General features: G+C 35.8%; 2 protein-coding genes across 5 annotated transcripts; both read left to right on the top strand.

The window, feature by feature from the left end:
• The first annotated feature begins 3,094 nt into the window (after positions 1-3,094).
• On the top strand, positions 3,095-8,191 carry cenpo (centromere protein O). The gene is made up of 6 exons (XM_077732124.1): positions 3,095-3,261; positions 3,412-3,563; positions 4,286-4,436; positions 4,986-5,257; positions 6,188-6,347; positions 7,283-8,191. The coding sequence occupies exons 1-6, from the start codon at positions 3,246-3,248 to the stop codon at positions 7,390-7,392; spliced, it is 861 nt and encodes a 286-aa protein (XP_077588250.1). The 5' UTR covers positions 3,095-3,245; the 3' UTR covers positions 7,393-8,191.
• A 754-nt stretch (positions 8,192-8,945) lies between these two features.
• Positions 8,946-15,649, top strand: dnajc5gb (DnaJ (Hsp40) homolog, subfamily C, member 5 gamma b). 4 transcript variants are annotated; one of them, XM_077731758.1, is made up of 6 exons: positions 8,946-9,143; positions 9,805-9,928; positions 10,002-10,215; positions 12,285-12,438; positions 13,131-13,193; positions 14,318-15,649. In XM_077731758.1, exons 2-6 carry the CDS (start codon positions 9,816-9,818, stop codon positions 14,404-14,406), a joined length of 633 nt encoding a protein of 210 aa, XP_077587884.1. In that variant the 5' UTR covers positions 8,946-9,143; positions 9,805-9,815; the 3' UTR covers positions 14,407-15,649. The 4 variants fall into 4 exon arrangements, with proteins under 4 accessions (XP_077587884.1, XP_077587885.1, XP_077587882.1 ...); XM_077731756.1 differs by having other exon boundaries at positions 8,947-9,143; positions 13,131-13,208; XM_077731757.1 differs by having other exon boundaries at positions 8,947-9,143; positions 9,802-9,928; positions 13,131-13,208.
• Positions 15,650-15,885: the final 236 nt, after the last annotated feature.

Below are 15,885 nucleotides of genomic sequence, written 5' to 3'. Positions count from 1 at the left end.
CTATCAAATATGAAAAATCATGATACAAGTGACTGTATTCTTTTCTACATGTGGCATGTGTTGCACCCCTTAAACCAATCAACAAACAAAAAAGCTTGCATTCTGTTGTGATTAAAATTAATAAACCACAAACGGTCTTTTTTCCACATGCAATGATGTTGACGCTACTAACTGATAGATTGGGTGGGTTAGAATCAAATCAAGCTTTTAAAAAATATACTTTTTAAAAAAAAAGAAAAACACCCTGGCCTGAGATACAAAAGATTTGTATTTAATGTTTTATTTTATTTTTTTAACGGGTAGGACCAGTAACTGAGTGGTTCGCGTGTCGGCCTCACAGTGGGGGTTCAAATCCAGGTCGGTCCACTTGTGTGGTGTTTGCATGTTCTCCCCAGGCCTCTGTGGGTTTTCTCCGGGTACTTTGGTTTCCTCCCACATTCCAAAGACATGCATGGTAGGCTGATTGGACATTTTAAATTGCCCCTAGGTATGAGTGTGAGTGTGAATGTTTGTTTGTCTCCATGTGCCCTTCGATTGGCTGGCTGACAATTCCGGGTGTCCCCCATCTCTAGCCCGAAGGTAGCTGGGATCGGCTCCAGCACCCCCCGCAATGCTAGTGAGGATAAAGCATTTCAAGAAATGAGATGAAATTTTTTTTTAACAGATTCACCTTTTCTCTAAAAATAAAATGTGGAAATGTGACATTCTTTTTGAAAAAATACATTTAATGTAATTTTTATTTATTGAGATATTTTTGTCATTTTGGTACAATTCCAGTGTCAGATTATAGTCACATAGAGATTATATTATTTAATATTTTTGCGTTTGTTTGTTTGTTTAGTGTTTTTTATATTATTATATAGAATTATTATCACGTTTTTTTTAAAGAGAGTGACAACGATAACGATTTAACATATTAATTTGAAAAAGCAATTACTTTGAGTGACGTCTTTCTAAATACAGTGAGATAAACAGATACAATTCAGGATTTATTTAAGTATGGAAAAAAGGGGGATGATATTCCAAAGATAGATGCAAGGCTTTATGACAAAGATGCAGCCGGACAGTGAAACCCATGATGGTGGTGACACTGATGATTGTGATATGGATTAAAGGTCTCTATGACATGGCCGTAACACGGATTGAATATGATGTCATAGATGGAAACATTATTAGTCTACTTTAAAGTTTATTTCACACTAAATGCCAACAGAACCTAAGCTAGATGATCAAGAGATGAAGAAGACTCTGGACACAAATCTTGCATCGCTAACTTTGTGTGAACATGAAAAGGCAGTCAACAACCAGGAAAAAAAGGAACATTTGAATTCATCCCTTGAAGATTTTATGGAGACACCAAAAGATATTAATTATGATATTGGTGAAATGTCACCACCTGAGCAGACCTTTACATATCAGACGCCAATCATAACGCATCATATGCCAGCAGAGATGTACACTTCCTGCATTGGGGGACCCAGTTACTTCTGGTGTCAATTGGCTCAAACAGAAAAGCTAAATGAAGTGTGCAGACTCACCCAGAGCGTCGGAGAGACTTTACAGGACACCGAGGTCCCCGAGACTATCAATCCTGGTAGTCCATGCCTTGCCCTCTTTTCAGAAGACTCCCAGTGGTACCGTGCTCAAGTTCTTTGGAGGTCTGAAAGCACGGTCGGTGTAGTCTTTGTTGACTTTGGTAATGAATCACAAGTGGACATTAAAGATTTGAGATGCCTTCCTAAATCTCTGATGGAGTACCCCCTTCAGGCCTTTTTGTGCTCTTTGGATGGATTCAATGAGTCCATGGGATCATGGGATGATCAAGTGTATGATGACTTCTACAATCTCCTGGTCGATAAACCACTCATAGTGACTGTGCACAGTGTTAAGCTAAATTCGGTGATTTCGTTTAAGGAACATTCGGTAAATCTCCAGTGTGGCGGTACAGATGTGAATAAGGCAATGCAAAAATACTGGATACCGATTTGTTCACCGCCTGAGGTTGAAAAGATTAAAAAAGACAGTTCATCACAGCATTCCGATCCAAAGACAAGAGTCCATCCAGCATGAAGAAATACTGCAAAAACAACACTGTTTAAAATAAAATTTGAGATGCTTCATTAAACCAGTTGGCTGACATTTATACTGTTGTGGTTCCATTCAATACCAAGTGTACTCTTCCATTGGCTTAAGCTGCAATGTATGGATCTAGCGTTCTAGTGACCCTGATTTGGGAGGTAGGAAAAATTGGATTGGATTGGTTAATTTTTTATTCATCCCATATTTGGGTAATTTCATTGTCACAGTAGCCAGTGGGTCAAAATGCAGACACAGGAAAAGACATTTTAGCCATAAATAGTTAGGTAATAAATAAGTTCATAAATGAATACAAAAATAAATATATAACTAAATAAATAAACGTGTGTATATATATATATATATATATATATATATATATATATATATATATATATATATATATATATATATATATATATATATATATATATATATATATATATATATATATATATATATATATATATATATATATATATATATGTATACATACTGTACATTAATTCTAAAGTACTATATTTGATCACTCTAACTCTAGCATAGCTTGTATTTCAACCCATTAATTGATTAGTTTATTTTTGTGCATTTTTTTAATGGAACATATCAAATATAGAATTGCTTCTCAATTAAATGGTGTTAGTGTCTTTTGTTTAATTTGCCCTTATGGGATTTTTGTTTATAACAAACCTCAATAACCTGGCTTTGATTCAAACAACATATTTAGACAATATTTCTTAGAAGAGAAGATAGTACAGTTAATTTACTGCATATGTGATGCAGCTCTACTAAAAAACAATCTGTTTGGAAAGAGGTTGAAAATGTAATAATTTATTTCTATTTGGAAGTACATGCTCCTTTGCTCCGTCGCAAAATAGCCACCAAGAGACGATGTGTACATATGTCTAAAAATATTTTGCTAAAGCACTACATAATTATATAAATAGTATTGAGTTTAGTTATAGTACCCCTTATGGCCAGCCGGTGGCAGTAATGCAATTGAACCGGTAGTTCCCTAATGTAATTCCAGTCGAACAAGATAACGTTAGTGGGAGGAGCTGACACTGATGAAGCACAAAAAGCCGCTAAAATTAAACTTTGGTCGCTCAGAGCTAGATAAAAGAATTTAACATTTCAATTACAAAATTAAGAAACTTCTTCCCAACAACATGGAGTCAGCAAAAGGTACGCTATGTGTAGTTTTTTTTTCAATTTAATCGGTCGTGTCCTACTGGTTTATGCGAATGTTCAGAGATTCTAGCCCATAGTCACTTTGTTGTCATGTACATGCGTCTCGTTCTATCAATGTCACGGGTTAAAAGCGTGTTTACACAGGGGTTTTAAGTCACTTGAGTACGCTGGAGCAATGGGCGACTTGCCGTCGACAACAGCCTCGGAAGCGGAGTCGCGAGGAGGAACTGCGGGCTCGTGTTGAGGCGCTGACCGCACAGAGGGACCGGCTCAAGGCAGAGATCCATACGCACAAGGTAAAATGGGTGGCGTCAAGAAGAAGTCAAAAAAGCCATGACATTAACTTGGCTCATTGTCTGTAATATACGCCGTCATCTCGAACTCAAAAAATAGGGGTACAATACGAGGGTATATACTATATTAGGATTCCAAATAAGGGTATAAAACTAAGGTTAAGGGTAAAATATGGGATTTTGAACTATAATTAGGGCTTCCGACTATTTTGTAGGCTTCTAAAGTAAGGTTTAAAACCCAGGTTAGTCCAGGGTGTCCTGGGTTCAAATCCAGGTCAGTCCACCTGTGTGGAGTTTGCATGTTCTCCCCGGGCCGTGTGGTTTTTCTCCGGGTACTCTGGTTTCCTCCCACATTCCCAAGACATGCATGGTAGGCTGATTGGACATTTTAAATTGCCCCTAGCTATGAGTGTGAGCATGAATGGTTGTTTTTCAGCTTGTGCCCTGCGATTGGCTGGCCACAATTTCAGGATGTCCCCTGCCTCTGGCTCGAAGTCAGCTGGGATAGGCTCCAGTACCCCGCGCGGCCCTAATGAGGATAAAGCGGTTCAGAAGATGAGAAAAAATGGGCTAATTAATGGATTTAGTTTATGAAAAAAACAAATGGATTCTACATTTATTTTGGGGAAAATATCTCAAATTGAGTGCAGATTAAATAACTATTTTTATACGTTTCAACTCGTGTATGATGATAATCTAAATGTTATTGTCAATGATGTCCTCAGGACATTGAAAAACGCAAGGAACGACTATTCCATCAATGCACAGAAGAAGAAGAAGAAACTGAGTCTAACGGTAGCGAGAGCGAACAACTTCTGCAACTGCTGGCCCGACAAATGCATCTTAAAGAGCGTCTGTATGCTCATCACATCATTGGTATGTTTCTATTACTTATTACTTATGTTTGACATCTATGCCCTTACCTACAGATGCGGAAAAAAGATCGATATCTGTTTGCACAACAAATTAGAGCCTATTGGTAATACACTGCTTAATCGATCTAAAAAAAAAATCAATAATCCAAAGATACATTGACTGCTAACCTATACATCGGCTATAGAAGGGCTAAGATATGGCAATCTAATTTGGATTGTTTTTGCTTTTAAAAACACTGCAGGTCTTAAGAGGTTTGAGGTTTTTTTAAAAATAAATTTAAATCAACTGAAATGGTCCTTCATCCTATAGAAGCTTAAATTAGTCTACCATTTTTTTCCTTCCAACATTAAAATAATTTAGCTTTTCCGTCCGTTTCTTTGCTTGGCATTTACTTTTCTAGTTTGTTTTGGGGAAAATGGCGAGTTTGTAAAGTTCTAAATATATGAGCCTTATTCTATTCCATTTGACAACACTGGCAGTGCTTTTTCAAAATGACAAATACTATTACTAGTAATAGTACTGTTACTTGATGGTGTTTTATGTCACCAGGTGGCTACGACATCACCAAAACACGAAGTGGGGATGGTATATGTGTGGCATTGACCACGGCTTACAACGGCACCTACTTTGACACATACAACCTGGAGTTGAAAGTGAAGCCGACACTGAAGATCATTCGCCACAATGTGCCACCGTTTATCCCGCTGAGCGAGCTCACCGAGCAGGCCGCCACGAGGGATGACATCAGAGGATTCCTTGATGAGCTCAGCACGTACCTCAATGCCTTTGTGGGCCGGAGACAGCAGCTGAGCCTTGTTAAGGTAACACTTTTTGACATTTTTTTTTTAGAAATACTGCAAAATTATATTGCAATACAGTGGTAACTTGATATACAAGCTTAATTCTGGCTCCTATGTCGATTTACTCATAACTCAAATAAACGTTTCCCATTGAAGTGAACAAAAACAAATTAATTCGTTCCAACTCTCTAAAAAAAAAACACCCAAAACAGGATATTGGATTGGAAAAACTTTTATTTGTTCTAATTCACCATCTATTAACAAAGTAACAAATAACTAGTGGTTTAATAGTACAAAAATGTGTTTAATAGTACTAAAATTAGACAGATTTTGCGGAGAGGGGAGACTTTTTGCATGACAATGCGCTTGTAACATAACATAAACATATTTAAATGATCTTGGATTGCAATGCAGACACTCAAAAATAAATTTAATCTAACCTTACACTAAACTTAATTCAAGATTTGTTTTAAATTTTGATACCTTCTCCTGGGTTGGCTCTGTTAGCCCCGCCTCCACCCTGACTTTCAGATGCAACCTATCAAGGGTTGTTTTCTTTTGCATTCAAAATATTCCAAAATGAAGCACACAAATGTCCTCACAATAAGATAACGCACCACCACTTGCCAACGAGAAGTAGTAAAACAGTCTAACGGAAGAAAAAAAACACTGAAAAAGGAGGGATTGCGGCCATGATGTTCTCATGAGCAGCCACTCACATCCGCTCTATGCTCTTATATCAAAATTTGTCTCGTATCTCAAGATAAATATTTGCCCGAAATTTTACTCGTATCTCAAATTGCTCGTATATCGGGGCTCTCGCATGTTGAGGTAGCACTTTATTTCACCTCATATACATGAAAATATATCTTGAAGAAAATCAGATTTGAAAGTCAACAAATCTAGATTGAGAGATCCCTAGTCTTAACACGTTTGACCTTGTTTACTCAGGAGCTCCATCCGTGGGTGGCGGTGATGGAGAGCAACATGCTATATTCCCGCCTTGTGCTCATGCTCAGCATTCCTGGAGAAAAGACGACACTGCTTTGCACACTCTGCTACATGGACCACACTAGCCTTCTGCCCACAAGGGTGGACTTCGATTGCGAAGGTGGGTTACTTATCCAAATAAATACATAAACATATATATACGTAAAAAAAGTAAATATAAATGCAATTATTGGAAATAAGGGTAACAACTTATTTAGATAATTGCTAAAATAGTTGTTGAAATAAATGCAAAATAAGTAAAATGATTGCATGAACTCAATCAATAAAAGCATTTTGCTTTTGACTTTTTTAAAAAATTAGTCATGTTCAGGATCTCACTGACTAAAACAAATACAAAATGCTTTTATTTATTGAATTATTTTTAAGTCAATATCAATTCTTTTGGATTTATTTCCACATTTATATTTTTGTATTTATTTAAAATATTTTGGCCAAATGTTTATATTGAACTTATTTTAAACTGTGATTCATTTATGTATTAATTTCCATCTTTATTTTCATCTCATTTCTTATTTTGGTATTTATTGTCACTTATATTTGAAATCTTCTGGTCCAAAGATCTTTAAATTGTATTATTGGAATATAAATTGCAATATAGATTAAACTATATTTATCATGTACTTGGAAAATTCCTATATAGCAAACACACAGAAATCGTAATGTCAGCTTTTTCCAATATTGATAACAACCCTACTGAATCTGGTCATGTGACTGATATCAATACCGACTATCCAATTGCTATCAATCACTAATGACAAATGGGACTTCACTAGGGTGAAGTTCCATTTCAGACCCCAGAGTTTAAAACCTAGAAAGAATAAACAAAAAAATCATCATTAAAAAAAATAGATTTCAATTTACCATTTCCATATTTTTGATGTCCCATTCACACAATTTGTATCAAAATGAAACCAGTATATTCGAAAACTTCCTGAATCAAACGTGGTCATGGTTTCAATTCGTGATCAAGATCCAGTGTTACTCACTTGTTATTAAATGTATTAATCCATTGTGCTTTTCAACATTTTTTTTAAGATGAGGAAATTCAAGAGTCACTTCTGTGGAAAAACAACGTCAAACTTCTCATGGAGATGCCAGTTCACATAGCGTTAGACAACATGAAGACCATGTTAAACATTGATTAGGTTTTATCCTTCCTTTCCTGGAGCCTTTGGATGAATTCCATCACCTTCCCGTGCAAGCTCTCCCTCTGGAGGAACCTCACTTTCTCAGCCTTCTCCTGAGCCTCCCGCCGTCGCCTCTCAGCTTCCCTCTCCGAAATGGCGTCGATGGCAGCAATGCTCTTCACCCGCACGAAAGATAAGCTCCTACGCAGGCTTCCTCTACTGCTCGGCGGGGTGGCCGACACGGATCTGGGAAACTCGGTATCCAGGCTCCAGACTATTTCCTTCATGGCGACGCTAACCGTGGCTTTGCGCTGGCAGGCCTTCACCGACCCCACCCGTTGGCGTTCTTTTTGGAGCCAGCGTTGTCGTTGTTGCAGCATTCGTTGCTTGTGCCTGAACTCTCTCTCCAGCAGGTCCAGCTTGACGCGAAGATCTTGTTGGTATTTTTCGTTCAACGCTCTCCGATGCACCCATTCTTGCTCCATTCGTCTCAAAGAAATTTTTCTGTCGGGAGTTTGTTTTTTTGTGTGTGTCTGTGTTTCCTGATATAAGCACCGGTACTATGGCTCTGTCACTGTGTGTAATTTGATAGGTGTTACCTATTGTGTTTGACCTTGCCTTTAAAGGTGCAACTGCACAGTTATTTCTTTTATTTCTTTATTTTTTTTCAGGGGGGGTCTCTATTGTCCAGTGTTGCTACATAGACAAAATTTCATGTTACTGAATTTGAGGAAAAGTTTGAACTATATATAAATAGAAAAATGAACAAAAATGTAAGTGTAACATTGAGTCACTTAATAAAATCAAAGTGCAAACACTTTTGAAAAGCTAGTCTAAATCAAAATCATGCAAACATTTTTTTGGGCTGAATGTAAAACCATCAGATTAGAAACACTACAAAAAAGCAAAAAAAATGAGACATGGCATTAATCAAATGATTTGTCAAGATGACTGGGCAGATAAGCAAAAGGGAAAATGAATATATATGTATAAAGTTCATATTCCATTCTGCTAATCAGCCCATTGGTGTTTGTGTGTGTACATATATGTATCAAACGCAACCACTGGGCTAATTAGCATATATATATATATATATATATATATATATATATATATATATATATATATATATATATATATATATATATATATATATATATATATATATATATATATATATATATATATATATATATATATATATATATATATATATATATATATATATATATATATATATATATATATATATATATATATATATATATTAACCTAATTGTTCTTTGTTGTTTTAAAATTGATTAATATCTTATGGACCTAATAACTATTTTTGCCCATTATAAAATTGATAAATGTATTTAATCTTTGTCAAAATATTCTAATGGATACATTTATACAATTTTATAACTGGATGGGTAATGTATAATAGATGAAAAAAACAACAGAAATTCACTGATTATGTCACCCCAATTACATTCTAGAATTGTGCCATTAGCGTTAAAGAACGCTTATTCCAATTAACGACATTCGTTTTCTTATTGATTTCCGATGCTTTTATATTGTGACGCCACTTCCGGTGCGTATTTCCGTGTTTGTTCCCCGCTTTGCTAACTGCTTCTCCACCTCGACCATTCAGTCAAGATGAGGAAGCCGGTGTATTAGGGCGACCACTTGCGTGTTAACGCCTGTCCGAGGGTCAAACTTGCTTGTAATGTTCAGGACTAGATGATCTGATTCTCTCAAAACACCGTTATTCAATCGCCCAGAGGGTAAGAATCTTCTTTTCATAGGGACATTGGTGCTAAACTTAGCTTAGCACTTGTCGAATCTTCACCTGACTGCTGCGTTTCACATACTCTACCAATAAATATTTGCGTCAAATATTTTTCTACTAAATATTTTGATCATTTACAGCATTGGTTAATTTGTGAAATCGGCCAAGAGTGTTTATTTTTTTAGTAAAGTACATTTAAAATCCAGTGAGAGGGAAATATTTCAAGTAGTAGTGTTTCCCAACTTAGATTGAGTAAAGCTACACATTTTGAATTGGATAAATGTGAAGGTCAATTATGGATTTTTGACATTGTAAAGTAAAATATCCATCGAGGCACCTGCTTATCTTGTCAAAGTGGATATGGATGCCTTAAGATCTTAATAGTGAAGGCAAATGAACAGACACATCTCTTGAAACGATACAATGTATACATTTGAAGTTCATACAGCATTTATTAAACCTCATGCATATCATTATTTGGTTAAGCATATCAGGTATCACCTGATAAGTATCGACAATCAATTTTATAATAATGTGACGAGACTATGAGAAACGATTAACGTCTTCAAGTGGTTCTATGACTTCCTCATTTACAAAGAATAAAGAAAAAACTTCTCGTCTTCTATTTTCTCATCTGCCTGCTTTGGTTTCAGCAGAATATTCCAACATGGATGACCCCAACAGACCTCAGCGCAAAATGTCTACGGCAGGTGACAGCCTGTACAAAGTCCTGGGCTTGCAAAAGGGAGCATCGCCCGAGCAAATAAAAAAGGCATACAGGTGGTTTTGACTGACTGCGTTAACCCAAACATTGGATTTGAAAATCTAACTTTGCGTGGTCGCCGTTCTGCAGAAAGCTGGCGCTACGGCACCACCCAGACAAGAACCCTGACAACCCTGAAGCGGCAGAGAAGTTCAAGGAGATCAACAACGCAAACGGTATCCTGAGTGACGAGAACAAGCGTAAAATATACGACGAGTATGGCTCCATGGGCCTCTATGTAGCCGAGCAGTTTGGCGACGACAGTGTCAAGTATTACTTCCTCATGTCCAAGTGCTGGTTCAAGGTGAGTTGCATGTCATTTCTATGGTACAGAGATTCCACTCCTACTAGAGATAGCCGATATGACTAAAATTGCTATCATGATTAAAAATAAAATAAAAATAAATAAAACATAATTATCATAACTATAACATCTTTTTTTTGTCTCAAATTTGAAATTTCCAACCTCAGTGAATAAGTAAATAAACTACTTTCCTCGTTGTTCAAATATGAAATTACCTATGTTACCTTACTTTATAAGAAAAGAGAATATGAAATATGATTTTAAAAAGTATTTTTCTTCTTTTGTGCAACAAAGATAAGACAATTCCCTCCTTACACAATGAAAAGTAAAGCATAAAACTTGCAAAATATATATTTTTTTAATTTGACTTCAAACCAAAGGTTGCTGTGCAATATGACATAGATAAGATAATCAGACACCATCACATTAATTGGCAAGCAGACTATTTTCATCCTCACTAAAAGGAACCGTAAATTTATCTGATATATGACCATTAAAAAAAAATAACATAAAAAAAAATTGGATGAACTTAAGCCATATTAACCCAATAGAAGTTTTAGATTTTTTAAAACGTTTTCAGACATTTACATAAAATGGTGTTGTCCTCTCATCTCATAATAACTTATTTTGGCCGTATTATTGTCCTTGTGCGTTCATGCTGCTTGTTAGTTTCTATTGCTAGCATGCTAAAAACATGTTTCTTCTTCTCCTGAATGTTGGTCTAGGACTAGTGTTCATTGCGCAACAGCGCCCCTGTTATGTAGTGGTTGGATGATTTATTTACAGTTTAAAATTATCGATTTTTTTTAATTGGAAGTTTTTAATATTATGATTGACAAAAAATATTTCATGATAATTATCGTTATCATTTTATCGCCCAGCTCTCCTACCATTTAACGCGTGTCGAGTGAAGTCTCAAAAACTTGCTTGCTTGGTTCTATTTGTTGTTGTTCATAGATAGGACATTCACTAAAATTGCTACTTTGTTTTCAGTGGACAGACAGAATGGAATTTGGTTTCTGCATAGCTCTCCGGGGCGTGTTTTTTTTTTTTAAATGTATTTTTTTGTCTTGGAGCTGATTATCTACATTAATCAATTGTGGAACTAAATATGGGTTATATGTGCCATCAGAACGTGTTTTCCTATGGTGAATCTAAAAACTAAATAGTTGAAATATAAAACTGTATATAAATGCCTTAATTTGAAGTTGCCTTGTTTGATTTGAATGATTTAACTGAAAACTGAATATGAATGATTTACTTTGAAAGGAGTAATTTACCTTTAAACTAAATATTTGACTCCTTTCGTTTTTATACACATTTATATGATTCATTTGTATTGATTATTTTAGGCTGGGAGTTGGAAACCATTGGTTCTAGAGCCGTATGCGGCTCTTTAGCACTGCCCTCTTTTCTGTGGGAGGACAAACGACACATTTTTAACTTTCCAATGATGGAAGAATGTTTAGAATGAATATTACATTTCAAAATTTCTGTCATTTGCGTCATAGTCTGCGACACATGTTTCTTTTAGCAGCGTGGGATGCTAGGCAGGACACTTTTGTAAACAAACGGTTACTGTGTGATGGGCCAAGGGGAAAAGAGCAAAATATTTAAGACAAAGATGAGGACCAATCATTTTGATTCGCTGGTAACATGGAAGGAATAGTTGGATGTTCGCTCTGTAGCGATAAGTTGCAAACATTTCCAGGTAAGGCGTGTTACATTTACAGCCGAGTACCCAGGAAAGAGAGAAGAAATGTGATTGCATTACTTCTGGAGAAATAGGAGGAGCACGAAAATACATTTATGAGTTGGATCGCATCGCCAAATCCATTACTGCAGTTTTCTTGCATCCTGAAAGATAATAAAGTGTGAAAATAATTCACAGATGGCGAAAGGACATGTTTTATTTTGATGTTGTTTGGTTGAAACCTCCCTAAAAATGACACCATTACATTAATTAAGCACTTATTGTTTATTTTACAAAAATGTAGATTTCATGTCAGTCAGTGATAATGATGTAAAATGAGTTTTTATAAAAAAATCTACCCGCTGTGATTGTTTAGGCCCTGCTGGTGTGTTGTGGGATTTTCACCTGCTGTTGTTGCTTCTGCTGCTGCTGCTTCTGCTGCGGCAAGTGCAAATCTCCCGAAGAGGACGAAAGGGACTTCTACGTGAACCCCGAAGACCTGGAGGAGGAGAGCAGGGAGCAGGATGATGGTGAGTAACGCTTTTCTCTATTTTAGGCTAATACGCTGCATTTGCACAAGGTCTACTGCATGCTGCTTTTGTAAATACAGTGTTCCCTCACTACTTCGCGCTTCAGCTATCGCGGACTCAGCTTCGCAGATTTTTTTCAGGAAAAAATAAATACAAAATTTAAAGATATTAAATTAAAATTATAAATTACATCATTTTACAAGAGGTGGAAACAAAATATTCAATAAGAATTAGTAATTGCATCAAAAAAAGGCCAAAGAAATGGTCAATAACATGGTAAGAGTTCAGGAATCGCATTGATGACGTCATGGCTGTTTACAGGCGCATCTTCACCGCCCAAAAAAAACAATGTTCACAACTCCCAATAACGATGTTTCTTCCGTGCAAAAAAGCTGCAGAAGATCCTCCATCCATACTACTATGATGTTTTTGTGCACGTGTTACACGTTTCTTTAAGCATTTTTGAAGGGGCACGCCTACTTCGCGGAAATGCACTTATTGCGGGGGGGTCCCGGTCCCCATTAACCGCGATAACCGAGGGAACACTGTATTCAATTTTAAATTTCCTGCCTGGGTTAATTACCATATGCCTTTATATGAAATCAATTGCACACCATAGTCAAGAAAAACTAGAATAATTCAGATTTCGGACTAGAGTTTTACCTGAATTGTGTTGTATTATTGTTTCACAGCACGAGACTCTGTAATAGTTATTCAGCCCAGTTCGTCCGCCACTGCCGACGCATCTGTCAAAGGTGATGCCTTGTCAGGTAAATTTGGGTTCAAGCACAAGTGGGCAATTGAATTTGCTTGATTTGAGGCAGAATAAATGGGTCGTATGAATCCAAAGTGATGATGAATGTTTGTATATATGTATATGTATATACGTATATGTATATGTGTATACATATATGTATACGTATATGTGCAGTAGTGGTCAAAAGTTTACATACACTTGTGAAGAACATAATGTCATGGCTCTCTTTTGAGTTTCCAGTTATTTCTACAACTCTGATTTCGTCTGATAGAGTGATTGGAACAGCTACTTCGTTGTCACAAAAAACCTTCCTGAAGTTTGGTTCTTTTATGACTTTATTATGGATTAACAGAAAAAGTGATCAAATCTGCTATACATACAGCAACACAATTTAGCAAATTCGGTGACTTAGAAATTTGTCAGTGAATTGAGCTTCATAGCATGTCCTCTTAACTTCTTTTGAGTGATTATGAGCGACTGTGGCTGGTGACTTCTCTAAGGCCATTTAAAGAGGGCTCATTGGTTGCAAACGTCCACAAACGCTACAATGGGAAAGTCAAAGGAGCTCAGTATGGATATGAAAAAGCAAATCTTTGAATTGGAAAAAGGCAGGAAAGTCACATGGAGCCATTTCAAAGCAGCTGCTTATTTTCGAGTGTCTGCATCGTAATTTCAAGTTCATTTAAATTAGTTTATGTCACGAGCACGTTGCCGTGCAAAAAGTTTCTCCCCTCCGCGTAATCTGTCTAATTTTAGTACAATTAAACACATTTTAGTACAATTAAACAACTACTTATTTGTTACTTTGTTAATAGATGGCAAATTAGAACAAATACAAATATTTTTCCAATCTAATATCCTGTTTTGGGCGTTTTTTTAGAGAGTTGAAACAAATTAATTCGTTTTTAGTTCATTTCTATGGAAACGCTCATTTGAATTACGAGTAAATCGACATACGAGCTCAGTCCCGGAACGCATTAAGCTCGTATCTCGAGGTAGTCACAGTTATGACTACCAGCTCTGTAAAGTATCTTTTCCATGTATTTGACAGTATTTACAGCATCTTCCAAAACATGTTTTCATACTTTGCCCTAATCCAAATTCCATTATTTTGCACTGCAGAGGAGAACACGCCCATTGTGGTTCAGCCAATCCCCAGCAATGGCTCAACTTCTTCCACTGCCGCGGTGTACCTGAAAATGGATCATTGAATCTAGGATGTTCCGCTCATTCATGGGCGTTTATTTGTTTAGCAGTTATCTAGGGCTCATTTTCCAGTGCCATAGTGGGTTTGGATTTCAAATCCATTCATTTTCTATTTATATGAATATATATTATCCACAGGACTGTGCAAAAAAAACCTCTCAGGCCGCCTTTATAATTTTTTTGTTCCTTTTTAGTGATGTTATATATTGAATCATACACAGGAGGGGGACAAAAGTAAGTATATATCTTTGTTGTATTACTTTTAATTTTATTTCCAGTTAATTTCTTGCCATAATTTTTCTCTCTTGTCACTCCTGTTTTTTTCTTTTGAAATCTTTACTTAAAAAAAAAAAAAAAACTTGTTTACCCATTCTTTAACTTCTGACTTTACTATTTAATTTCCCCCAGCACAAATATTTTTCACTTTTTGTTGTTGTATTTTTAATATTTTGCTGCTTTTTGTCTTGAGTGCACCATTGAAGCCTTTTGAGCACTTTTAAAACATTTGCGCTCATTATGCAACGTGCCAAAATAATGTCATCCTCTACCAACCCGTAGGATAACCCTACCAATGCCAAAAAAATGGGTGTCCATTCTCCAAAATTCAACCTTGTGCATTTTTTAGGCTAAAGCTCTGAAAATTGCTGTATCATCAAATTTGATCGAATTCTAACGAATTTGTTTAGTTTGTAAATTAACACAAAAACATGATCAACCTTGTTCAAACTTGATTGGCAGTGAAGGCGTTCTTTTCGCAGGAAAAAAAATGTGCTTCTGGGTGATATTTTTTGTATTCCCTTAAAATGCACAATGTTCCCATCTGAACTTGATACAAACTCACTCTTTCTGTGACTTTTAGCTTTTTTGTTGCAACCTTCAGAAGAAATATTTTTCAAATTGTAGACCGAACTTGGAAAATAACAAGGTTAGCAAAAAAGTGCTGCATTCCATTTTTTTTTCTTTTTTGAGTCAGATTCATGTATGGTACATAACCACTATGAGCAAAAAGCACAAGCCAAACATTTGCTGTTTTTTTATCACTTTGTAGAGGGTTTTGGGCATAAGTCAATTACATTTTATTGTTTTGGGTCTGACAGTAATTTACAACACTTTTGGGTGCGGATTTTACTTATTTTTTTTTTTTTTTACAAGAATTCTTCACTTCAAGATCTCTGTTTTCTTAGGAAAAACTAACAGTTTTATAAATGTTTTCAATAATTGAGATACAATAAAAGAGATAAAACAACATGCCAGACTGCAGTGTATTTTTTTGAATAATGGAAATATATACATATATCAAATAATTTAATAGTTAATCTGTGGAAAGGAAAAAAAATGTTTTTGGATTCCGCACCCAAAAATTGGTTATTGAAACTCTTAAAAGAACTAAAAATGAGTTTCAAGTTGTTGCCCAGTGTTATGGTCAATTTTTAAAAATTGCTTATAAGTAACATGTATAACATTAAGCCTTAAATTGTTATCTT

The sequence above is a fragment of the Stigmatopora nigra genome, chromosome 13 (assembly GCF_051989575.1).
Source record: "Stigmatopora nigra isolate UIUO_SnigA chromosome 13, RoL_Snig_1.1, whole genome shotgun sequence".
Classification (NCBI taxonomy): domain Eukaryota; kingdom Metazoa; phylum Chordata; class Actinopteri; order Syngnathiformes; family Syngnathidae; genus Stigmatopora; species Stigmatopora nigra.
Note: the sequence above shows the minus strand (reverse complement) of the source record. Positions and strands in the feature narration are given on the sequence as shown.